General features: G+C 37.4%; 1 protein-coding gene across 1 annotated transcript; it reads right to left on the minus strand.

The window, feature by feature from the left end:
* LOC145774596 (uncharacterized) lies at positions 1-26736 on the minus strand. The gene is made up of 10 exons (XM_082585869.1): positions 25644-26736; positions 24926-25025; positions 20742-20841; positions 19930-20146; positions 18762-18816; positions 18091-18240; positions 11405-11506; positions 10772-10843; positions 8276-8412; positions 1-3375 (listed from the first exon to the last, which is right to left on the minus strand). Exons 1-10 carry the CDS (start codon positions 26711-26713, stop codon positions 3006-3008), a joined length of 2373 nt encoding a protein of 790 aa, XP_082441995.1. The 5' UTR covers positions 26714-26736; the 3' UTR covers positions 1-3005.

The raw sequence follows: 26736 nt of genomic DNA on the forward strand, positions 1-26736 counted from the left end.
GGCAATTGTTCCGAATTTAATACAAAATCACGAAAATCAAACAGTGAGACATTTCTAATACATCATGCCTATAAATGCAAAATTTGTGTTGCATTTTGACTTTAAACAACAATAAACTAAAATCAAACGGCGTATTTCTGGATTAAAATCCGAAAATAAACATTTCACATTGCAATTTTAGGCCGACTGTGGAACAGCAAAGAATCTCAACAGTATTAGAACTGGCTTTCAATTTCAAATATGTCAATCATAGTAAGCGAGTAACTAACAAATGTACTTCTAGAGTAGCCTATAGAAGTCCAAACGTACAATAGCATACATGAAATAACATAATTGTAAAACTGAAAACGCTTTCATTCGTTTTAAGATCTTGATGGCTCCAATCAAGTGCAATATTTTCAATTTAAAAACGCTTTTTCCAAGACACGCATTGTTTCGCAAAAGTTGGAAGGAAAAAACGTTGCAGATAACAGTCAGTTATCTTTGCATTAAATCAACGTTTGCAGACGATGAATCAATATAAAAATAAGTTAGACTTGCATTCGCAAACCTTGTCTTTCGGGCAAAAGGAAAACAGGTTACAAAGGGCAAAGAAAAAATGGCCTTTGAGGTTTCGAAACGGTATTTCCCGATCGGGCCGACCGCGTGCAAGCAGTGAAGAAAACAATGTCTTCTCTTTAACAACAAAATAGTATGCACAAGATCCTTAAAAATTCGACAAGTTACTTGCATAAATACCTTTTTCGAAGCATCATCACAAACCTACAAAAAGCGAAAAAAATGACAGCACGCTGGCCAAGGCACTGACACTTGAGCTGTTCTCTAAAGTTTAATGTTGGAAGATCTTGCATTAAAAAAGTCTTTTTCTCTTATTCGTGTGAAATCTAGCTAGTTTTTGCTTGAAAGTTTATGTTCATGGGAAATTGAGATTAAAATACGAAGCCAGTTTAAGTGAAAGGATGAAATTAGTGAAACAGCGAACAATAACATATTATAAACTAAAACATTCTACATGCACTCGAGAATACTGTCGCAAGTGGTAAAATCAACCGTTGTTTTTACCCTGAATCGTGGAACCAGTGTATAAAGCGATGAATTTGCTGGCTTGAGTAGTGGGACCTTTTTGAAAAAATGGGTTTTCAATTTAATTAAAGTCGTATTAATGAATCAAGTAAAATTTAGTGCTTTAAAAATATTCGTACCTAAAGAAAGCAGACTACCTGCAACATGACGCTGTGGTGTATGGGGTTGGTGCGTGAGCTAAAATTAGATTTTCAGTCAGCTGATATCAAACTAGACGCTTACCTCAATGTAATTGTAACGTCGGAACGGTAAAAAAGTTAGATGTGCAAACGAAAGTGTGGGCATTTCTTGCTAATCCACCGAAAGGCACCACGAGAACGGGGACAGCAGTGGGTGGGCAGCAAGTAGCGAACTAGAAACTTTCAAGCTCGTAAATCAGTCGTTTTTACATCGATTTAACGTTTGCACATGTTGAATGAATGAATGCAAACACGGGAAATTGGCAAGTTGGGTTTGACATGGAGATGAAACAACTCGCCACACAACATGTAAACTTAGAGTTTTTTTACGTTTGGTAAATGTATGTTTAATACAAAAAATAAAATAATGGGCTTTGTTCTTAAGTTACCAAGCCAGCAAATCAGCCTTTTCTACATTCATTCAACGTCTACAGAACTTAAATCGATCGAAACAAGACTGATTGGTCTGATCAGGGTTACCAGCAGCAGGCTATGAAATGCAGAAAAAATACTATTTTAACTGAGCCCGTGGAGCCATCTGTCCAAGTAGTCCGCATGAAGCAACTTGTTCTGTCTTGGGCTTCCGAGAGGAAATTGAGTGCTGACATAACTTGGGATGACTCGAAATAGGAAAAACAACATAAAGTACACTCCAAGACAACAAAATCCATCATTTTTACATTTGCAGACGTTGAATCAAAGCAAAAATGATGGATTTTGCGATCTGGGTTACAGGGTACAATGTGAAAAACTAAGGTTTTGTTTTGTTGAGTGATAAAGAAAAATGCATCACCAATCCATATAATTGCTCTCACAAAAACAATGCAATACATGTGTGCTTTGTATAATTTAGTTGTTCGGGAAACGAAGTACCCAGGCAGCAAAATCTGATATTTTTACATTGATTCAACGTCCGCAGACGTTAATTCAATGTAAAAATGGCGGATTTTGCTGTCTGGGTTGGAAAAATGGAAAGTTTTTTTGCTAAGTCGGCAGGTGTTAGTTATGCTTGACGCAAAAACAATGTCATGTTACGAAAAAAGCGATCATTTATTGCGACGAAGACATTTGAAGAAATAGCGGGGGAATGGTGTTGACGACGTGGCGAATATGACAACATCTCAGACAGCAAATCAGTCATTTTTTTACATTGATTCAACGTCTGTAGACGTTCAATCAATGTAAAAAAACAAATCATTTGCTGTCTGGGATACAATATATCAAAGCTAAGGAGCGATAGACAAGACAAAACGCTACAGCTCTTTGCTTTTAAAAAGATCATGACGACAAAAGTAGGCCTTTTAGCAATTGTTCACAAAATATGACATAGCTAGCCGTAACTCTAAAGGCCATGGACCACAGAAGTTCAAGGATGAAATATGGAGAACTTTCTATAGCAGACAAAATTTTCTGTGTTATTGACTATTTATGATGTAAATATAACGTTCTGTAAAAGTACCTGATGGCGTAATGCTTGCAGTGGCCTTGCAATTGAAAATACGTCTTGCCATTCACGACAAACAAAGCTCTATGAATAAAACGATCTAGATTTGCATTGACAAGAAATGTCAATATGTTCATACGAAAAAAGAAACGTTTACAGACGTCTAGCTTACAAATAAATAAAAATGCTTCTCAGCAAAGTCATGTAGCGGCGGGAAGCAGCACTTGATGCTGACAACATACTACGATAGTACCATTTGCAATACAAAACAACAGGTACAATTTCCCACGCAGCGACTGTCACGACGTCCTTTCGACAAACACGGACTCGCAGTCCACGTCATCGCTCGTGACGTCATCACGTGTGACATCACCACCAATCGTGACTCGGTCGACTTGAGAAGCAAAGTCTTCGTCGGATAGGCTCTGAGCGAGTTGCCGTTTCACAACTTGGCGCTTGGATGAGGAGGAGGAAGAGACCCGGGGAGCGGTGATGGTGATACTCACCTGGGAGACCATTGTTTGATTGTCAGTTAATCCGGAGGAAGAGGAGACGCTGCCTTCTCTAGATGGAGGAGCTCCGCTGAACATGGGCTCTGAATTTAGCTTCTGGAGCATGTCTTCGAAGAGCAAGATCATGTTATCCATTCCAAAAAGATAACCATCCTCCCTGTGAAGAGAAATTTACTGAACGAATGGCTGTATCTGCCTTTCAACAAACAGTTTCACCTTTAAATCAATACAAAATTGGTGGCTTTGTTCAATAACTGTGCTTATTAAAGCAATGCAAATTTTTTTCTAGTTATCTTATATAAAGTCTTTCTTTTTGGTCTAAAAAAAACAATGTGTTCTCTTATTCCACAAGTTATAAACGAATTTTCTTAACGTGATCTGAAAATAAGCTGGATCATGGTTAAACCGTTAACATTTTTTATATAAAGGTGTCGCTCGAGGACGAAATGAACGTGTGAGGTGAACGTGTGAAATGTGGCTTGGATTGATGACACAAACTTAGTGTGTTTGTCCCAACCGGCAAAAGACGGGTCGCTTTTATAAAAACCTGGTGGTGTTGGTTGAGCGAGGAAATCTTTCCGTAAATGAAAAAATCTCTTTGGCAGCGTTATGTAGTTTTCCTTGTAAAAGCTTTGAACTATTGGTAACTGAGGTTGACAGAGCGAGATTTCCGCTTGTTGAAGTTTTGTTGTCTTACGTAGCTAACTTATCCCATTCACAATTACTACTGACAACTGCACAAGCTGAAAGTCGAGCCATCGCGACCAGATCTTGCTATTTTTTCATTCATACAGTGGAGTGTTCATTGGTTGATTATTAGAGGCGGGTTAATAAGACACGCATTTCCATGATGCAAGCTGTCTATTGTTGCTCGGGCCGTGCGTTTGCAGTTTGCACGTTTGTTTGCACTGTTTTTGTAAATGCGTTACTCTACGCACGCACGATTTTACGCAGCAGTGACGCAAATGCGTAAACGTCAACCAAAGTTTGAGCAAAACATTGGAATTTCCATAAATGAATAACTAATCCTTGAAAGAGAAGACTTTGAGACATCTGACAAGGGCACCCAGACTTTTTTTGCTTCAGCAAAACAGCAGATCTTGATCTGCACATTTCGGTCTAGTAAACATATTTTTTACATACGATACCTATACACTTTTCATAACTTGCTCAGGAACATTACAGGCTGGACGCACAAATAGAGGATATATTAAGCGGTCGAGGTCGATTAAGCTAATTATTTGATTTGTTATTCGAAAACCAGTTTGTATAATATTCATCTATGAACCAGTAATCGGCGATTCTAATCAGCGGATTAAGGTTGGTGAATAAGAAAAAAAGCAGGTGACAAATTACATTTCTTGACTCAATTTGCATTATTCGTGAATGATCCAGAGTTGAATGCACCAACAGCTGATCTTATAAGAAGCCGATTAACTTAATTTTGATTAGTTAAACAAGGTTCAAGTTCATCTGTGGATCAGTAATCAAAAATTCTATTCGATTACAGTTGGTGCATGAAAAAAAGTGTCCGCAAACAAATTGGGAAATGGCCATTACCATTACACATTCCTTTTCGTCTCCTACAGTTAGGGGGGTGTGTTATTTGACGAATTTCACGATGGCAACGTGGTACGGTGCTTAAAATATGTGGAGTAGTATCTAAATCAGGAATATGAAAACAATTATCATATTGGACCACCCTAACCCCCATGTACATGCCCCCTGAAAAGGGGGTATCCATAAATTCACCAAAATATGAGTTTTTAAGCCTTTTCACCAAACGACGTGTAGTTTGGCGGTATTTATGGTGCTCCTATAGAGGTTTTCGGGATCTGTGAGTTCAAATATGGCATTAGAAATTACCTCCAAAAATCCAATATAATGGTAATCCAATATGGCGGCCAAAATGGCGCTTAGAATGGGTACTTTCGAAAAGTTTAACCAAACATAGTCATGTAATATGTCGAATTATAGATTTTCGGGGGCGTAGAATACGAATTCATGATTATTTCAAACGAAAAATAAGCTGATAACAACATATTTTCAAACTTATGACGTATATGTAATTTAGTATAAAACACAGTATTCAGGTCTTTGTTAGATTCATGCCGTCAAGAACAGAATTTAAATCAGTCATCGTAACATCTGCTTTGCAACTCAAATTACTCAGGTAAGCTTTCAGATTGGCTCCATAAACAGAAGATGGCAACTTTTTATGGTCTTTCAATAAACGAAAAATGTCACTTTGTTTTGGAACTGAGAGTGCAGTGTCACGGGCGTATTTGATCTCGAGGTATAACCGCTTCTGTTTCTCAATCTCTGTTATATTACTATTTAGAATCTCATCCACATCAGAGTCCTTCGTAAAAGGACCGCCTTGTTTTTTCAGTTCGTTTAAATCATTATTTTGTCTTTTATCAAGTGCTACATTAGCTATTTCTTTGTCGGCGAGGCCCTGTTGTTGTAAAGGCTTCTGTTGCTCATCCCAGGCTTTCATTACGGCGGGAATCGTAAACTGTGCAATGTTGCCATATTCTCGGAATGAACCAGAAGATTTGGATTCTATCAAGTCCTGTGATTTGGCCTTTACTTGAACAGTCGACGCACACTTTAAGTTCTTGGCGCCTCGTTGTTTGAGTTTATAATTTATGAATCCTACCGCCCGTTCTGAATCCAGATTGTGTATAGGGGCACTTTTTAGTTTTTCCGAATCCATTCTTGACAGAGCAATCTCCGACACTTCATCTGAAATCCAAATATGTCCCCTTTCTGGCGTTGGAAATCATCCGCTAGTTTTGGTAATAACATAGTAAGTCCTTTAATCACTTCAGGACGTGTGTCTTCAATTGCTTTACTAAGTGACTTACGGATATCTTGGCTGTATGTTGTCTAGTTGAAGCGTTCCAGGGAAATGAAGTTGCATGCAGGCTGTTCGAGATTGAGCAAAGCCTGAGCATCGGTGTCACGAAGGTTTTTATTCAGTGTTTGGAAAGCTTCTGTTAGCTTTGAATACTTGGTAGTTTTTGCCGTAGTGAGGGATAGAAAAGGTTCTACCAGATGCAATCCAATCAGTGCTCCTACAACGTACGTCGTACATTACTCTCATGAAATCTAGTTCTAGAAAACATCTTACAATACAAGCGAGCTGGTTTGTTACTTGCTCAAATTTTTGTAGAAATCTATTCACGTCTTGAAGATGGTGAACAACTACAGCGCAAGTGAGTGTCAATCGATTAAATCTTTCATCTTTTAAATATACGGAAAGATTTTTTTTCGGCGCTATGAAGATATCAAAATCCACTGCTCTGTTCCAAGGCTTGTGATCGAAGTCGTCGTTTACGAGCCTTGTTATGCAATCGAGTGCTTGCTCGGTCACACTTGAACGTGTATTACTTGCTTCAACGAGGAATTTTGAATAGATTTTGTCCTTTCCAAGAGCGTTCTCTATCTCTGCCCATAACCTCATGATTATTCTATTGGAGATCAAAGTTGGATGCACATTACAGAAGAGGTGATCAGGGATATGCCCAGTCTCAAGTCTTTCAGCTACAAGTTTCTCTACCTCTAGATTGTGCGAAGTCTGATCAGTAAGAATGAAGCCAAGTTTTTCAAACAGAAGTTTGGTGCTGACTCCACTAGCAGCTGATAACACATTTAACAGGGCAATCTTCAGTTCTGCTAGGTTTTCACGAGTCTTGGATGCAATTGGCAATGTTGGTAGTGGTCGAAACATGCCATTTACCGTTACACCCTGAACTGAGAAGGACCCAGCTCCTTGCTTTTTTGATCCGTCATCTGCGCCTAACTGTAGATTTTTCATCGCTGTCCATCACCTGTTTTACGATTTCATCTAACGCCAAAGCTTCTAAACTTTGCCCCACCTGTTTCACGTTGCGCTTATCAGGCAACGTATCTCTGTCTATTTCATCGGGAGACTCATTATGAAGTTTCCATTTTCGACTAAAAACCTTATTGCCGATGGTCACAACGCCGCCTGTGTTTCTGACATGTGGTTGACGCTTTTTAATTTGTCCATTGCCTCGTAAATCCCTGGACGCACTTTTGGTTCACCTAAACGGATGTGACGATACTGCGCTGGCATGTCATCATGTTCATCAGATATACTGAGACCAAAATTGAGCTTTCGTTTCTTTCTGTGTCCTCTTGAAACTTCCTCGGAATCACTTACTTCATACTCGCTTCGGTTTTCCTCAGCTGATTGTTCGGAGGAGCCACTTATCTCTGCTTTCTCTTCCAAGTATGATTTTTCTAAGACAGCCGTCTGGCGCGATCTGTCGATACTCTGCATATCCTGAAGATATTGCAAAACACAATGCAAAATAACAAGCATAATTCATCAGTATGAACATATATAAATACTCAGGTATATTCATTGCGCATGCCAGGAAAGAATAAGCCTACTTTTGGGATCAAATTCGTATTCTACGCCCTCGAAAACTTATAATTCGACATATCACACAACTATGTTTGGTCAAAATTTACAAAAGTACCCATTCCAAGCCCCATTTTGGCCGCCATATTGAAATACCGCCATATTGAAAATTCTTAGGAATTTTCTAATGTCACATTTGAACACACAGACCCCGAAAAGCCACATATGAGTAAGATAAATACCACCAAAACGCAAGTATAGTGGGTGAAAAGGCCAACAATCTCATATTTTTCTGAAAATAGGGGTACCTTATATTCAGGGGGCATGTACATGGGGGTTAGGGGTATCGTATGTCGATTTTTTATAAATATTCTAGAGTTTGATACTGCTCCACAAATTTTTAGCAGCGTACGGTATGAATCGACAATTAACACACCCCCCTAGTACTACAGTGCAACATAATATTCAATTTTCTTTTAATAAATCTATGTTTGAATCAGCTGTTAAATAAAAACAACATATAGCGGATGGCCGAAAGCGATGACCAACATTAGCCTCCTGGATCGTGATGAATGGAGGATGAGATGTGCTTTGCCAAACCCCGCCCTACCCAGAAATCCCGGAAATGAAACAAAAAACAAGATGATGAACACATCCATACCTGTTTCCTTCTTCCCATTCTTTCCTGTGATTGAGTTTTTGACCTTCGGGCAAACGCGTCGTTTTTCCAAAATCAATCATCCACACATTGGCAAGGTCCGTGCTGTCATGGACAAACAACAAAGAGCTGCCAATCGCCTGGAATAAGTTGCATTTTCGTTACTTTTAAACGTTTTAGGACAAAAAGAAAATCGCTTTTTGAAGTGTCATGGAAAAATAAGCACGTCTTCATTTACTGTATTAAAAGGAAAGATCTACATTCTACATGCCAGTGATTAAAAGCGTAGTTTTTAGATTGAATCAATGTAATAATAAGGGATTTTTAGCTACGATGAGGCTTTGCTGTGGTCAATGGCAATACAGTAGAGCTTTGTACAAGCCCAAGCGAGTATTCAATATTTACAAGAGTTTGTGGTTGACGTTTGAAGCGTCAATGGAAAAGCACCATAGAATTCTGGAGAACTTGGGGCGTGAAAGTGCATATTTGAAGCCAAACTAGAATAACCAGCTGTTTTTTCATCGACATGTCTTGAGATGGTTGAATTCATGCACAAAAGAGGTCCAGTTAAAAAAAGAAACGTTTGACCAATATCCGACAATTTGCTTGGAACCAGAAGACAAACCTGTCGATTGTTGCTAATTTTCTACAAAAGGCCTGACGTCAGAGGCACGTATTCCATTACGTTACGTTGTCACGTAAGTGGCAAACAACAATTGAAATCGTTTCATTGACTCAGATCTCTGCTTTTCAAATAACGCAGGAAAAACGTTATCACTTCACAAAAGATTCGATTGTATTTGATCCGCATTTTTTTAAGTGTACAAAGGCACGCATGCCACGACTTCAGTTTTGGGATACAGTCTTACATACATTTTGTGGTTTTAGCAATTAACATGGCTGTTAATCCGCTAGCAACACTCAAAGAGTGATGGCAACACACATGGATTTCTGTCAGCAAAACATTGAGTTTTGTAGATAAATTAGTTTATTTGAATAAGCTTAACTGGTGATGATCTAGCTCCTCGCAGATCGAAATCTATTTTTAGCTGTTTCTGATTGAACTGACTAAGGTGAAAATAAACTCGTTCGCCTTGTACATAAAAAAGAGCAAGATTAACTTGCAGGTTTGTTTTACTGCTTCACGATATAAGTATAAAAAGAATTCTTTGCTTGTGAAGAACTTAGTAGAAAGATGCAGAATTTTAGAGCCGCAGTATGTCTGTCAAAGTCAAAAGTTCTAGACATATTTCTTACAAACGTGTACGAGTGAAACACAAAACAATGGTGAAAAGCACTAAGCTATTGATTGCAAGTCTTTAGTTAACTGTGACCTAAATTGCCAGTGAGAGTGCTATACTCTTACCCTTTCATACAGTGACAATGTCACTTAAACCCCATAGTTCTCAGCTAACCCCAGCTATTTATCTGGATTTGTTCGCAATCCAAAAGTTAAAATTAACTCGAAGCTTCACGAAACGATCTAAGATTTGAAGTCTGTGACACGTAAATTGTACATTGCACCTCTATACTTTTGATAAACGAAACTACAAATTACTTTGTAGCAAATTTTTTTTTAATATACAGATCAAGCAACACAGCAAAGTCAATATATGTCAATACAGTTTTTTTTTATAGTGGGCTGGCAAAGGTATTTGACCTTCTTAGGAACAATTGACATTTCAAACATAGAAGAATGCATACGTGACATTTTTTAACGATTATCTTTAAATGGAGAATAATAAAAGAATTTATCTAAAAACCAAGCCAGTGGGCACAAAGAATGGAACAACACTATCACTTTTCAAGTGGACTTCAAATAGCTTTATATGAGAACATTGAGTAGTATGATACGGTGCAGCGCTATTACAGGCTTAGCTGGAGGAATGTAGTGGTTAAAAATAAGCTTGAAATTAAGTAACACATATTAGTAGCTGCCAAGTTATGTGCTGCTTTTCCAATTGTAAATTTCGCTGGTAAAAGCGTCTGTAATACGCTTGAAAGAACGCCAGTCAAAATCTTTCTAGAGCAAGAAGACGTGACTTGGCAAGAGAGTTAGGATTGAATGCATCAACGGTGGATATTCACTGATTAAACAAATCTACTGATTAGGCAAATTATTTGCGGACTAATTTTTTCTCATTTACCAAACGCAATCCACTGATTATGATCACCGATAACTAGTCCACCGATAAACTTCGAGAGAAGGTTAATTCTCGACTAGCTAATCTAACAATTAGCTTAATCAGCCGATTAAAAGATCCGCTATTGGTGTATCCAAACCTTAATGACATTTCGAAAGCAGACGAGAGTGTTGGCTTCATTGTCTTCCGTCCACTTAAAACCACCTGGCTAAGCCAGAAAATGCTGCTAGGCATTGACTTTACACCAGGAACAGTGGCATTTGAATCACTTGGGTATGTCTAAACCTACTAGACCTCTCTACCGTTTATGAAATATAATACAATATCACAATAGAATACCACACTAAACACGTACCTCGTGACTGTGGAAGAAATCAGAGCCCTCCAAGACGGTCCTCATGCGTTTTAACCTCTCGATGTATTTCTCCTAAATGACATCATTACATCATGCGTCAATTGATTGACATCCGTGGAAGTCCCAATGCAAATTCAACAATAACGGGAAGGGAGCACACGAAACGGCCCAAGAAAAGCGGGTGTTTCAGCTTATTGTTTAACCAATAAACAAATTACGCAAAAGTTGTTTTCCGGCTATTTTTACATGATAAAACCTAATTTTGCCCATAAAACCCTTTTATGGGCAAAATTACCAGAAAGCCCGTTTTTACCCAGGCAGGCGGGCTGAGTTTTATTTAAAAACCAGAGTTTTTCCAACCCTGCTTAGCACGAAGATTAAGTTAAGAACATAACGTTCACGTGTGGTTGCAGTGACAGCATTTTCATGCGACCTTTGCTTTGCACAAAAACAACTTGTAGAGTTTTTGTTGCAAAATTAATATTGCTTTCAAAATTCGCTCAGGTTAAGTCCTAAAATTTATCAAATAACTTAGTTAGGAAATTAGAGTTGTCCATACATTGATTGAAGCGTCAAACGACGTTGAATCAATGGAAAAATGAAAATTAAAATGCTGAGGATCCCTTTTCTTACCAGAACTGTTGCATTGCTGTCGATGAAATAGTTGAATGCAGCTGCCACTTGCTCAAACGTCTTCGTTAATTTGTAATCTTTGCTCGGTTCTTTATTGCTTTTCTGAAATATACATTAAAAATATGATCTCAAGTCACATAATAATGATACATGAAAAACTAAGAGGTCTTAACGATTGAGATCCATTGCCATTGGTGTGTTGAACCATGGTTGAGCACGTAAAATGTTACTGACAAGCGCAAATTTTAACTTCAACAAAAAATTTCAAAATTGAAAGTTCATTCCAAGTCAAACTGGAACAAATCTTTTGAAAGTAAAAACGTTTGAAATAGCATAATTTAAAATTTACTTATAAAGTATTACTGAAATACTTCAGAGAAATTTTGCTTGCAACCAAGGCACGAACTGGCTTAGTAGTGTTGGGCAACTGTGAAATATCAAAGCAACAATTAACATTTCAGCATTTTCTATGGACTGGACGTTTCTTAGTCAACTGTTGCGGCATTAACAACTATAGACAGCGTGTGGCACAACAACACGGTGAAGCAATAGACAGGTCAGAATGTCTTTCTGTGCAATGTTTTATGACGTTAAAATAACGTCAAGTCAGTGGCATGTAGCAAGCGGGGTTGGGTGAAGATTGAACGCAATTTTAGAAGATCACGTTTTTTCACATGGAATTTGTTCAGCTTACTTGATTGCAGTCGCGGAAGTCTAGTGATAAAGCGATGCAGCACGATTTAAGGAACGTTTGCACTACTACAGTATTTCCAACTATGTTTGTTGGCACTCAACGGAACCGTAAAACACATCTCACGTAATTACCCATTTTCGACAAAGCCAGTTTTACATTGATTCAACGTCAACGTCTGCAGACGTTGAATCAATGCAAAAAAGTTGTTCTCTGGGTATGATTTTGAAAAAAATTGTTCCGTTTACGCTTGATAGTACAAACGTCTCTTCAGCAACACATGTCAGGCTGTTGAAACGTGGTCTTACGCATTCAGACGTTAAAGCTACTGTACGTCTGTCTAATGTTAATAACATCACTAAATGTTAATCTATTCTTTGCCAGCAAAATTGTAACACCCGGTTGTATCCTTGTTTCACTAATGTAGCCGACAAAATAGCCATATTGGAAATGTATAACCGGGGCTTTCTTTCTAGTTGTCAGCACAAGGCTTAGCACTCACTCACGATGAGCGAGTATTATGTGATACTCGCTACAGCATTAACAATGGGCCTCGACGCTAGGCTAGGCACGAAGACTATGCGATACGGTCGTGAAGACAATTTATAATGCATGCGGTATTGGCCATATTTTTGACCACATGCATATGCAATATGCATTCTTTAGTCAAATTATATAAACGTTGCAAAAGTAAGTTTTTAAGATATTTTTATGATCAATGATCGTATATAAACTTCTTATCTTGCAGACTGTGTGTTTTCGTATCCACAAAAACTCAAAATGTCAGCAATGAAAGAAAAGATCGGTTTAAGTTGCAATTTCTTCAATTGTTCCAAGAAATCTTAAAGGTCATCCTCACATGCTCTAAATGCCGCCAAAACAAGTCCAGCTTCAGGTGATACAAGCATGTTCCGAATAGAAAATCAGACGTTTTTTACATTGATTCAACGTCTACAAACTACACACGTTGAATCAAGGTAAAAAGCGACAGAATTGCTGTCTGGGGATAAGCAAACTCTTAGACGGCAAATCAGTCTATTTTACGTTGATTCAACGTATGCAGACATTGGATTAATGTGAAAAGCACTGGTTTACTGATTGAGGCTTACAGTCTTCAGTTGATTGAAAGAAGAAAAAATAAAGTGTGGCAAACAATGCGGCTTGCAATACAAAAATAATAATGTGGCGACACATTCCATCACCTTAGATTTAGAACGAACAAAGTCATATTTGAGCTTCGCACTATACTCTGTCAACCCCGTTTCATATCCCGTCAAGCAAAAGCTACCTCTTTTTAAAAAAGTTGGTTAAAATAGCAAGTTTCAGTTAGCAACCGCAAAAGAACAAATTAAACACATAACAGCAACTAAAGTCATCTGGCGAACAGCCTCATTTAATTGTTAAAAACATTTTTCTCATTTTTCACGCTATTCAACCAACAGAAGTTACAGCGCATTGCAAGCTTATTACAAAATACTTCTGTAAAAGTTTTCAATACAGAAGAATTTAAAACACCTGCAATTCCATGCATTGTGTTGATTGATGATAGGAACCCTGCGCATGACAAGGTTGCTCCACTGGCAAACATACTGTAAGCACATAACTCGAACAAACGCGTTTCTTTCAATGAAACTCGGTGCTAAATTTAACCGATCGGGCACAGGTCAATAGGCCGTGGGTGTTTATAATACAAAGCTTTTCAAAGACCCGCCCACAGACCACAATGCGGTGTTGACATGAGCTATCAATTTTATTGTGCAACAGGTAGTGGTTAAATATAACCACGATAAAAATCTTAAAGAGTTTTCTCGACGCTTTACTTTACGTTTAAAGTCTTCACCGGAAAGATGTTTACCACAGACATGGATCCCACGAAAATTCAAAGTAAAAGCGTGGACGATATATGTAACAGCAATTGTTTTAATCACAACTTAATAGGGAAACTTTCTATGATTTAACAGACATTAGCAAAGGTGATTCTTTAATTAATCGACGATTTATTACTAAAAGAATCACTTTAACAAAAGCAGTGCACTTAAGACAATGTCAATCTATGTTTAAAGAACGATATAATGCACGTACAAATTAGGTGCAGACGCGTGAAGACGACGAGTATCTACCTAGAAAGCTAGTAGTCCTTGAAATGATACTCAGCTAAGGGTCGGATGCACCAAACGTGGTTAACTGCTGGTTAAGTTAACCAATCGGTTAACTTTCATTTAACCAAAATGTGATATGCACCAACGCTGACAATGAGTTAACCGCAGGTTAACTTGGCTGACTTAACCGAAAAGTTAACCCAACAGACGATGTGGGTTAACCATTGGTTAACTTGATGAAGTTGTTTGTTTTTGCTTCAGTTAGCTTACTGGTGCTGATTGCTGAGTTTAATTATCATTAGCTGTATTTTACCACATGTTTGTATTAATATACAACAAGTTTGTACATCGCGACATCAACATTAAAAATGAATTTCAATAATTCAGTTATGGTCACTGTAAATTTTCGTTTTCAGCTTTCTCTAATTTTAATTTCAGAATTTTCATTTTCACTTCATGTTCTTCCGTCTTCCAATCAAGTTCTTTCTTCCGGCAGTCGATTTCATGCTCTACCATTTCCATTTTTCTTTTCAACAGATCATCCATTGTTATTTTCTTTCGTTTGTGTAATGATTCCACAATCTCTACACTGGTACTTGCTTCTATGATTTGTGTGGTGTTTATGAGGGTACTGTTTGCCACAGGGCTATCATGTATGAACACCAGTTCCACTGGGTCTGTTGCTTCTTGTGAACATTCTGCAATAAAAAAATTGACATCACAAAGATTGTGCTTCAGGTGTTAAGTAAAATGACTGTTACAGTCACTTGAATTTGAACTAGCAGAGTTTATTAATGGTTCCTTGCAGGGGCTCCGGACACTTCCTGAGAGTGGGGGGGTAATTTAGGCAGGGGCGGGAATGATGTTGTGACATCGACAGGGGCTTATTGGATTATCTCATCACATATACTTCTGGGAGCTATCTCCGCGAAAAAAGCGGCCGAGTTACAACGATTCAACGCCGAAAGACATTGAAACAGTGCAACTGTAGTAGATTTCGTTTGTGAGTGGTAAAAAAGCGAAATTAAACAGTTTGTAGCAGTGAGAAATTATGACATCACACATAGCGCATTGTGATGCGTATATTTTTGGGTAGCCACTTTAACAAGGAAAAATAGTTTGGCGTTGTCTTGCGAGTCGGAGTTTCCAAGCAAAAAACTCAAAAGTTGTGCAACAAAATAAAAAAATGAAAATAAAACACAGAAGTAAAAAATATATTAAAAATTAAATTTTTATCTCTACATTAGTGGGGGGGTAATTTTGCATTAGTTACCCCCCCCCCCACTCCAATTGGTGGGGGGTAATCACCCCCGCGGCCCCCTCTAACGGAGCCCATGGTTCCTTGAAATCTGTGAAAGCATTGACTTTTTTGCATATGATGGAAGGTTGGCATGGCACAACTTTTCACTACCTACACCTAATATAAAAAAGTTGGGGCCCCAAAGACCAGGGGGCTGAGGTCTGTGTCTCATGGTTAATTGGGCCCTGATTACAGTGAAGTAATTCAGCTATTTACCTCCACAATCCTGTACTTCAAGATTCCCAGCATCAAGCACTGCGTCGTCATCATATTGAGTGGGTAGAGGATTTATTTGTTCGGCTATCATACCTGTTCCACAAATACAATATTGTATTATACTAAGCATTAAGGCTGCATGAAAATAAAGTGTTGAAAATGTATGCATAAATCCACTCACCTTCAACATCATCCAAAATCGGGGCATCAAGTTTCTGGGGAGGACGACCACCAGTTTTGTATAGCTTAGTGAACGCCTTAGGTCTGCTGTGCAAATGAATTAGCCTATTGTTAAAGCTACTACATCATGTTAAATGTAAGAACATAGCCTACGATATCAAACGGAACTACTCGCTGCCATGCTTTCTTGTATTTGATAACAGTGACTGTGTAACCTTTAAAATGGTATTAACAAAACACGTAATGCCTCTAAGAACGCAATAACAAACTGTTTTCTGGTTGACTGCTGCTGATGACTCAGCACATTCCGACTGTTCGCGCGGTTACCTAACCAGCGGTTGGTGCATTCGGTGGTAACTTTAACCGGCGGTTAAGTTAACCGGTGGTCAGCTAACCACCGGTTAAAGTTAACCTCCGGTTAATTTAATCACGTTTGGTGCATCCGACCCTTAGTGAGTCTTTTGTAAATTGATTCAACGTCTCCAGATGTTGAATCGATAAACAAAAGGCTGGTTTTGATAGCTGGATACATGTGTAATTGTGTATATTACCTAGCCACAGAATCCAGTTTACAAAGCGTCTAAATAAATCCTACTATCTACGTTTGTGATTCAAGTATGGTGCCACTTTTGTGTGTGACCCAAAGTGTGACACTCACATCTATAACTGGTATCTTGTTCTATCAGTATGTTAGAGTTTGAGTCTATGTTGATTTAACTTAAAATAAAATATTATGTAAATCTCATGTAATTATTATACATCACACGACATAGAATACAGGCTGAGCCTAAATAGCCTCGCAATTCAATGCATTTGGAATACCTTGAAGCGCAAATTTTATGAATTTCTGAACACTTCACAGTAGTACCTTGGGAGCATTTGATCTGGTCATTGTTGAAAGAACCTGATTTGTAGCTGAACGATACGCAAATGTCTTGACTGAAAATACTTTGCCGATAAATTAGTCATTTTTTGACATTGGTTCGATGTGCGCAGACGTTAAATCAATGCAGAAAATTAAAATTTGCAGAGTGAGATGGCATCGACAAATTATGTTTGATTTTAGTCTCGTTAATATAAAAAGTATTTGAAATCAAAAACAATCGTTTTTAAAATGACCTTGTCGACCGTAAACAGATTCATCTCAAACGTTTTGAAAGGCGCACATCAATTTCAAAAAATTTTGAATTACAATATGCTCGCATTTTGAATTAATTTGCACAGAAGCTTAGAAAACATAGTCGCATTTTTGTGAGTGCGCTTGTTGCTTATTCTTGTTTTCTTGCCACTTTTAGGACATCCATACAAACGCTCCAAACAACAAATCACTCGTCTTCAGACGTTGAATCAACGTAAAAAATGGCTGACATGCTGTCTGGAGAGTTAAGCGAAAATGGCATACGATTCATTTATAATCGTTTGTCACAAACTAAACAGAGAATAAAGATTTGAGTCATACACCTTGAAATCTATACAACTTTCTGCGTATTTGATTAAAAACAGAAACAGCTGATCATTACTGAAAGACTTACAGTTGCAAAAGCATAAACGAACATAAAATCAAAAGAAAACTTGTTAAATAAATTAGAATTCAGAAGACGTGATAAAAACAATTGTTCTATTTCAGTTAAAGCTTCTTCGACAACTTCGCAACAGCATTGACATATTTTACGGCATGTCTCAATTGTGTCATTTCCATCCGGCTTTCCACAGGAAAATGAATGTAATAAAAAGTCACGTTTTTAAGACGAAGGCGTTTTACTGGGTGAACCCAAACAACAAATCAGTCGTTTCTTACATTGACTCAACGTCAAAAGACGTTGAATCAATGTAAAAAACGACTGGTTTGCTGTCTGAGAAAGACCTTCTGTACACACAGCGTGTGGCATCTCAGGTCCACCGCACAAGAGGTGTTTACAATTACAAGCTTGATATTTCAAGATCTTTACACACAATCGGTTCTTCTTAGACCCAGTTCCGGTTGGCAAAGGTTGCCGTTTTTGTATCGTTATAACGTTGGGTAGCGTTGAAACGATGTAAAAATGAAAACTATTGCTACTGCGGCAGTTTACTGCCTGCCAAAAGTTTAGTAACATGGAAATGACATCTAAGGTTAAACAACTGAAACTCATTTGCACTGCACTAGATGTGCAACCATACACTTTGGAACCAAAAAGAAAACAAAAAACTTGCAACAAACCTTGATTCCTTCTATTCGAAATCCAAGATTAGAGGTCGAACTAACGTGTTCCCTCCATTGCATATATCTTGGTTTTGTGACCGCCTTCAGTTTGCGCTCCTGAGGTGTGGGCTCGTTGGGAGAGATTTCAACCATTTTCAGGTACATGTCCTGTGGGTATAGAGTGGTCGGTTCAAAATATGCCAAGTATACTGGGCTAGCTGATGACACTGGTTCTACATATTTTCTTTGATGTCCCGTTGAAGCCGCTTTTTGGTAATGTGGGGTGTTAGCTCCGAAAATGGCATCATCTTTTAGCCATTAGCTTTCGAAATACGGTGCGCCCTTGAAATTTCATCTTTATCACTCAGACAAAAAATTAGTCGTTTTATTACATTGATTCAACATCCAATCAATGTAAAAAAACAACTGATTTGTTGTATGGGCAATTGTACCTACGCAAGGGACATGAACACCAAAAATACCTTGGATGATGTTAAACAAGTGCGTCAAGTGTGCACTGGAAAAATAATAACTTCATGTTCGCGATACTTTCAAGTACCCAGACAGCAAAATCCGTCTCAAAAATGTCGTTATTCTGACGCCACATTATCGTTTTTTGACCAGGCATCAGCCTACACTAACTTCCGAATGAAAGAATTTGCAAGCTCCTAGATTGATAGGTTACTCACGTGACGTAAACGAGGCTTCAATTTCGCTTTTATAAGTTCGTCTTCCAAGTAGGTCCTGCGTGAATAAACAAAAGTTGAAAAAAGATTTTAAAATATACAGTATATAAATGCTAAAAACCAAAGAAATAATGATTGGGCGACCAGTGGTTAGAACAACCACAAAAATGCAATTTTGATATTCCGCATGGGAAAAAAGAACGTTTCTTTTTATAGTTAATTCAATGTATTTTGTCGTGATGCAAATACGATATTGGATTTTGAAACTTATTCTAAGCCTACCTTACTAAAAATGATTCAAAAAATGGCTAAGTCGGTGGCTTGACAGCAATAGCAACGCTCCACAATTGAACTTTTTTGTATTTTAATGTATTTTGTCAGAAAAGTGACATCACTCCATGGTTTTAATGATGTTTTCAGATGGAAACGGTGAAACCCTTTAGAAAGATATGCAAGATTCAAAAAGGAACTTAATGGTAAAAAGGGAATTTACATATTTGGGGTTTTTTGACTAGAATGGGAATCTACTGTCCAATATGTTTAGTTGGCGGGAAATGAAATCATACCATGAAAATTTTGTTTATGCCGTCATGCTGTCGCAGGATGTGGCTTACTTTGGCAGCTGTATTATCCCTGCTAGCAATTTGTTTCTTTTTACATTGATTCAACATCTACAAATGGTAAATCAATAAAAAAAGGGTCAGTTTTCTAGCTGGAATTTTGAATTGTATTATATGCTGTGTTTTTATACTAAGAAATTCCCATTTCAGTTTGAATAAAAATTGCACATATATGTAGGCTATAAAAACGTGGGAATATTTTTAAACCTCTTAAACAAACAAGCAAGGGATTTCAATTTAAACAACCAAAAACGCATAATATAGATGACTCCCTGTAACTAGTAATAGGAAAATCTTTTCTTTGAAAATTGGAATATCCTCCCCTTAGAATTTTTTAAAAAGTTTCACCACATGAGTGGCATTTTCAATCACTCTCAGTTTTCATTTTTACAGATGAAAAACAAAAATTTAATATTTTAAAATCGAAAGAGTAATAGGCCTAGCAGTTGTGCAGTAAACCTTCACAAAAAAGCTTGCAAAACGCCATGAGCTGTAAGAACTGCAGGCGAAGAAGACCGCAGACGGCCGCTTTCCTTTCATGCGCATGTTACCTTATACCCATCTTGCAGTCCATCAAAGATGGGCTATCGAAAGGCATGAGCAGGTCCTGCATCCGTGTGTACGTTTCTTCACACTGGTGTACAACGTCGTGAAAGGTGGGTGTGAACTCCCTCAGACCGGGGTCGGAAGTCAAACTCTTCAGACATTCAGCCTCTTTTTCGACATATTTCTTCAAAATGCACCCTTCCGCTCCGGGTTGAAAGTTGCCTGGATTGCAAAGAAAAAACTTGCTTTTTATGTTGAAATAACGTTGATACAACTAATCGTGTTGTGAGTTGGGTATCAGACAAAAAAGAACTACTTAGACTTTTTTTTTGTCTAAGGGTTGTCCGGTGGTTGAAGATTTGGAATAAGAGGTGTGAAAAGCGAGGAAGCCACATTCACCTTCAGCCATATCATTAACTTGCCAAGACACAGCGAATGCTTTTGATGGGTGTCAAACTGGCAACCTTTGTTTATGCATTGGTGAGAAAACAATCGCATGATTTGTATGGTCATACGGGGGGCTAATGCATTTAAATAAGCAATAACCACAAGTAAAAGCACGTAACTTGTCAGTAGGCAAGCAACAAGTAATCAAAGCTGCCAGAATCAAGGGTCCGAGCGAACTTTTTCAATCACACAATGTTCTTAGAGATTATATTTAACCATAAAAAAAGCTCAAGTCGAATCAGAATTATTTACATGTTGCAAAATGAGCAATTTAAAAGGTCTCTGCCTCCAGTTGAATAACGAAAATATGGATTCGTTGTTGTCACAAGAGAACCAACCTCACCAGACTAGTTTTCATCCTGTAGCCTACCTGCGTGGCCGGCCAACTGGACCCATGGGTACCTCCGCTTGAAGGATTGCATGAACGGGGACCAGATGACCATTCGACGAAGCTTGGTCCATGAGTGTTGCTGTGCAAAAATATAAAGACACGTGTGAGTGAACAGAGGTAGAATCCTGGTCACGTGATTTAAAAGCAAACGTTTGGCTTCTATGCTATTGAGCGTCCGGCAATATCCCACTGGAAGGTACAACTCTAATGCGTCGTTACAGTTGCAAATATTTTATATACCAATGTTCAGAAGACTGCAGAAGATTTGGTAGGAAAAATCAAACGAGAAATGGATTGAAAGAAAAAACCTTAAAAAACCCAGCAATACACAAAGAAGTACTATACAGTCCAAAAGAAAAACTTTTGACTATTAGATAGAAAACAAAATGAAGAATAACTTGGTGAAATTTTAGACTTTGCGCAGCACGGTACTGTAACTTTCACATCTTAATTGGTATGTCAGCCGTACGGGTTCATTATCCTTCAAACGATTTATATAATCAATTAATCACAAATCATGCAAAGCAGCAGCTGTAAATTTACAATGCCACCCGGCATGTGACATCACATCTAGCCCACACTTTGACAACACGGTCCGTACCTCTATGAATAGCATACCTATTACCTAGTATAACATCTTTCACAACGCAGCCTTGGCAGCTAAAAATAACGTGCCGGTTTTGAAACGAAACAACAGTAGTAATAAAAGAAGGCAATCTTTAAAATAAGAAATTTAATTAAATTTGAAAGCAGCAATGATAAAGTGTAGAGATTTAAATACATTACATATTATATATATAAGATTAAAATGAGAAATTAAATTAAGAAATAGATTCTATTTGAATAAGGACCTTCTGGTGTACCCCTTTTTAGGGTGAAACAGGCTGTGAATAACTATATTTGATGAAGTTTGCTCTGCTTGGCATTGAGCACTTTTTGTGGTACTAATAGTATTTATTGTTTATATATATACTATATTACGACTGTTAATTTCGTATTCACAGCAATAAATACCGTGGTTGAAAAGCATGAGAAAATAGCTTTAGCCCTACACGGTTTGATAGAGAGAGAATTAAAAAAAATGCATGAACTTATCTCCAGTTACAACTGAACAAATTAGGCAAACAATTGTTGTGGTTTTGTGAACTAGTTCCTTAACCAGCGTCAACTTATATATATATAATATAGATGTGGCTTACAGAAGAGCATGTAAACCCTTCAAGATAACCTGAAGTGGTGGGCTCATGAAAAGAATTCGACGATAAGATTTAAATTAAGCACATAACGTTTCTTTTTCGCTACCACATCCATGACATGTTTAGCAATGTTCGGGTTTCTCAGCTGCTTCTAATCTATACAACCATATGGATTTTGTTTTCAGGTCTAATTATAAAAGCAACAAGATGAGGATATTTCAAAATTTTACATCGCAAAAACAACGGAAGCATTGCTATCAGAATTTGTACCTTATTAAAATAGGTCATTGAACAAGGAAACCAGCTGTTCATATTGACAACCTAGGTACTAGATTATAAAACGCGCATGGGTTTTATTTTACACATCTGCACACTTCGTATTACAGTAACTGAAAGTTTACAGAACTGTATGTATGTGCCTTATCATTTAAAGCGTTTACCTAAAACTGCTGCAGTATATTAGAAATATGTCATTAAAAATACAGATAGTAGTTAGATTATAATGCGAACAAAAGGTGTGGTTCACAGTAATTAATGTCTACAGAACCAATTGCGTAAACAGCAGTTTTCTAGGAAAAATGGCACAAAACTTCCGATCATATTAGGTCAGGAAACGCACCAAATTCACACATGGTCCCATCATAAACTACAAGACGCAAATTCTGGTTTCCTCAAAACATCATATATATATAGCACCAATGGATTGATTTTATGACTAAACTTAAAACCATATAACCAAATTTATTACGGTAGCGTATACAAAACTCATCAGTGACCATATAACGACTTTCTTTTTGTTTTCAACCGGTACAAGTAAGCTGTATTTGGCGTTGTATCGTCAGGAAATAAAAAATTAACACGGAAACTATAAAACGGAAGATTCGTTAAACCAGCAGAAGATGGAAAAACATCAAAACTTTAGCCTTTTATTTCAAGCATCAAAACTTCAAAAACAAACCAGGCTATGAATCACACCTCACCGACTTCAAATAATTAGCGGAACAGGTTGGACGTGAGCACAAAAAGCTTTGTTTTACAAGGAAGTATATTGCCCTATATTTGATTAATGCGAACATGCCAAACCTTGGCGGGCAGCGAAAAATTTTTTCCCACGAGATTTCTGTCTCATTTACATATTTTGGTAAAAGTTTGTATTAAAACCGTGTGAATGCAACATTATCTCGATGTCACGGTTGGTTCAGTGGCTTCATCGTCTGCCCAGTGATCGTGAACACGAGGGTTCGACACCCGTCGAAGTCAAACTTTTTTTTTATTTAAATTAATTTTTGCGGTGCACAAGAGCTTTTCAAAAAAAGTAGGGTTAGGGAAAGCTTATATTTTATTATCATTGGCAAATAGTTATTTCGCAATCTGAATCAACCAATCTCTCAAAACACTTGTCGGAAAATCTTACTTTTAGAGTGACTAGAACCAATGATACAGAAATCTCGTGGGAAAAATAATTTCGCTGGCGGGCAAAGCACCATGCAAATTACAGAATTACGTTTTGGTTTAACACAGGCGTGCGCTAATCCTTGATCGAATTTCATGTTGACAGGTCATAGTTGAAATAACGAATTTAAATTTAAAAACAGCAGCTTAAAGGGTCAGAGCATGGTCAGAGTATTAAACCATATTAGAGATTCATTTTAGCCCCAGTCTATGTTTTGGTCCAGAATTAGAGACTACCCGTGGTACAGTAAACAGGGTGCTAAAAAAAATGAACATGTGATACTTTGTTATGTTTTTGTAGCAACACATTTTATAATACCGTAATTTTATCCTTTTCCAAGTAAAATAAGCAATAAGCATATTAATTAGGTTGGGTTTACCTATTTATTTACAAAACATGCAGTGCTGCTCGAAGGCTGAAATACATCTGGTTTGAATTTTCAGATGAAATAAAAAAACGATTCAGGTAAGCAGACTACTAACTTGGCAAACATGATATCAGGTCCAAAATATTTACCCTGCATCGCTTAATGATATTATTTTACCAACATGAGTGCTTCAAAAACATGGTGTAATTGAAACTCTTAAATACAAGAGGAAGTCTACGTTAGACAATGCAAAAGTTTGCTGCATGCAAACACTAGGTGTGAGTCATGACTCTAACTTCATTAATAACCTGTATTTTCAAAACTTCCTCTCGTAGGCTAGCTCAACATATTGCCCACTAAAAACGCTGTCTTACAGAAGGAAATTAATCATTGACGAATTAAAGCACTGACGATAATAACAACCCGGCTAACATGACATAGTGCAAAAAAACATGTATCTTCTTTTCAAGGTCTCCACAAAAATAACATTAAGCAGTTCAAGCATATGTTTGGAAAATGAGTAAACACTGTGCTGCCTTTCAACATACCAGGAATACTTCCTATACGTTGAATTATTCACAAAATCATTACCCTTCCATGAGTTCGTTTTTTAAGCACAATCTATGAGCCCACTGCTTTGCATGAGGATAATGAAAAACATACGTTGGCGTTTCACAAGCCCTAAAATTAGTAAAAACAAACACTTTTTCGCCTTTTATAACAAAGTTTGGAGAGTTTTATCTTGTCAATACGATCGTGGATTCCACAAGAGTTTGATGCTACATGGTTTGACACGTTGACATTTGACAATATATTAAATGCACAACTATGGGCATAGAAGGGGACGTTGATGCTATAATAAGATGATACTGTACTTAGGAAACCCTCTTAGTGGTGGCAAAATCATTATACAGTGTAAACAAAACATAAGAATAAGGTGGTCATTGGTCAACAAACAAACCATCTTTTTAGTTGTTGTTTTTTAAGTTGCTCAAGATGTTTCATTTTCTTTACTGTTTATTTGCATCATAATTCATAATTCATGGATGCTTGTGTATTGACAGTCTATTGAACACAAGGAAGCTTGAAGAGAGATCGCATGTTTTATTTTTTACTTGACATAAACTTTGTGTAACAAACTACTTACAGCCTTGATTTTGCTGTTTCTTCTTGATAAATTGACTTGTAAGCTACAATCATCCCCGCTAGCAAAGTCCTCTTCTGATTCTTCAAATGACAGCGAGGACCTTAAATGCAAAACAACATCAATTGAAAAACCCATGACCTTGTACTGTAGTCTACAAGAAATTTGTTAGCAATATATCTATTCTACACTCACCAGAGTTTGGTTCTTTGTATTGTGAAATACACGTTCTCATTTTAAAGTTTTCAACCTGGCGGATTGTTAGATATTGAACTCACATTGCATACAATTTTATGCCCTTCCTCAAACTTATATAAAAATTTAATAAATAGTAGAAAACTTCATAAAAAGCTTAAAAAAAATAAATAAAATAAAAAACATGTAGTGAAGCGTTTAACTTTAGAGTTACATGTATACGACTATACGTTTATTACGTACGTATAGATTTGGAGTAATAAATCAAGAGCGTAATGAGTAGGTTGAAGCTAAATTTATCTGCTGTAGTCATTTTGCAGCACCTACTCCACAAAGTAGCATTAACCTGAATATTTTGATGAGTCATGCATTATTATCAACAACAATCCAAGTACATTTACTTCAACATTCACCTGCATACATAAAAAATCCCTGCACTTAAACACACTAAAAATTCAAATATTCCTGTTTTGAATGTCAGGTTTGTGATAGTAAGTGTATTTTAAGATGAACTTTAAAACCGTACCTGAGTGAAAAGTTTGAAGATGTTAGATTTTTTGAATATGAGGCATCTTTGTCAATTTGCAAATTGCTTGATGATCCTGAATCTTCAGCCCCACATGGAATCTCTGCAGTAGTATCAGATGCTACGGAAGAGTTTGAGGATAATTCTGATGATGAGTTTTTAGATGGCAAGCACACAGATAGCGAAGTACCATATGCAGAGTGACTGGGCGATTCTTCTACTGATGAGATTGAAAGAGGTCTTCCGGAATTATTCATATCACTTATAACAACATCATCGTCCGTAATTGAAAACATAGGATTTAATTCATCTTGTGGAGCAGCAAGTACAGTTTCCATAGAGGATCCATATGCACTGTCACAACTTCTTCTTGGAGTTAATAACAAATGTTCATGCGTCGACTGCACTTCTACAGGGCTATTATTTTCTGATTCTGTCATGTTTTCACTGCTGCCACAACTATCAACATCATCTAAACTAGACTGTTTGCTGTCACAAGTGTCATCTGAGTCTTGAACTTTCGTCTTATTTCCATCAAAATAATGATTGGGCAAAACAGTAGATTCTAAAACACAATTGTCTTGCCCAGTGCTTGTGTCACTGACAATCAATGTTGGTGTACTAGGCACACGACGAGCTTTAGCCTTTACCACAGGATCTCTCACGGAAACACTTGTTCCATTACTAGTTACGTCGCACGTATTTAACAGCTGTTCACCATTAGTGGCAAGATTTTCAACAAAAGGCTGTGTAACTTCTCTTTTAATCCCACTATGGTTATTCTCAGTCTGATGGTGTTTGTTGTTTGTAAGTAAATCCATTTTGCAATTATGAGTCTTGTCATGCGTGCCTTGTGCCTTTTTCTTGAGATGACTTATTGCAATTTCCTGTACAGCAGGATCAGCGATGCAGTCAGCTTGTATTGGATTATCACTAGACTTTGAATACCGACATCGTGTTTCTAATGCACTTGATATGTTCGACGCATAGCCATGGCATCTTGGCAGTTTTTTGCAGTTAGATAGAAGATGGTCGTCTTTATTGACTGGCACTTGATAAGGTGAGGTCATTACAATACAGCAAAGAGTTACAA

The sequence above is a fragment of the Aplidium turbinatum genome, chromosome 7 (genome assembly GCF_918807975.1).
Source record: "Aplidium turbinatum chromosome 7, kaAplTurb1.1, whole genome shotgun sequence".
Classification (NCBI taxonomy): domain Eukaryota; kingdom Metazoa; phylum Chordata; class Ascidiacea; order Aplousobranchia; family Polyclinidae; genus Aplidium; species Aplidium turbinatum.

Coding starts and splice junctions, on each gene's coding strand:
- LOC145774596 (XM_082585869.1), bottom strand. CDS start 26,713: ATGACCTCACCTTATCAAGTGCCAGTCAATAAAGACGACCATCTTCTA. Junction 25,026..25,643: donor TCTTCAAACTTTTCACTCAG/GTACGGTTTTAA, acceptor TTTGCATTTAAG/GTCCTCGCTGTCATTTGAAG. Junction 20,842..24,925: donor GAAACAGCAAAATCAAGGCT/GTAAGTAGTTTG, acceptor ATTTTTGCACAG/CAACACTCATGGACCAAGCT.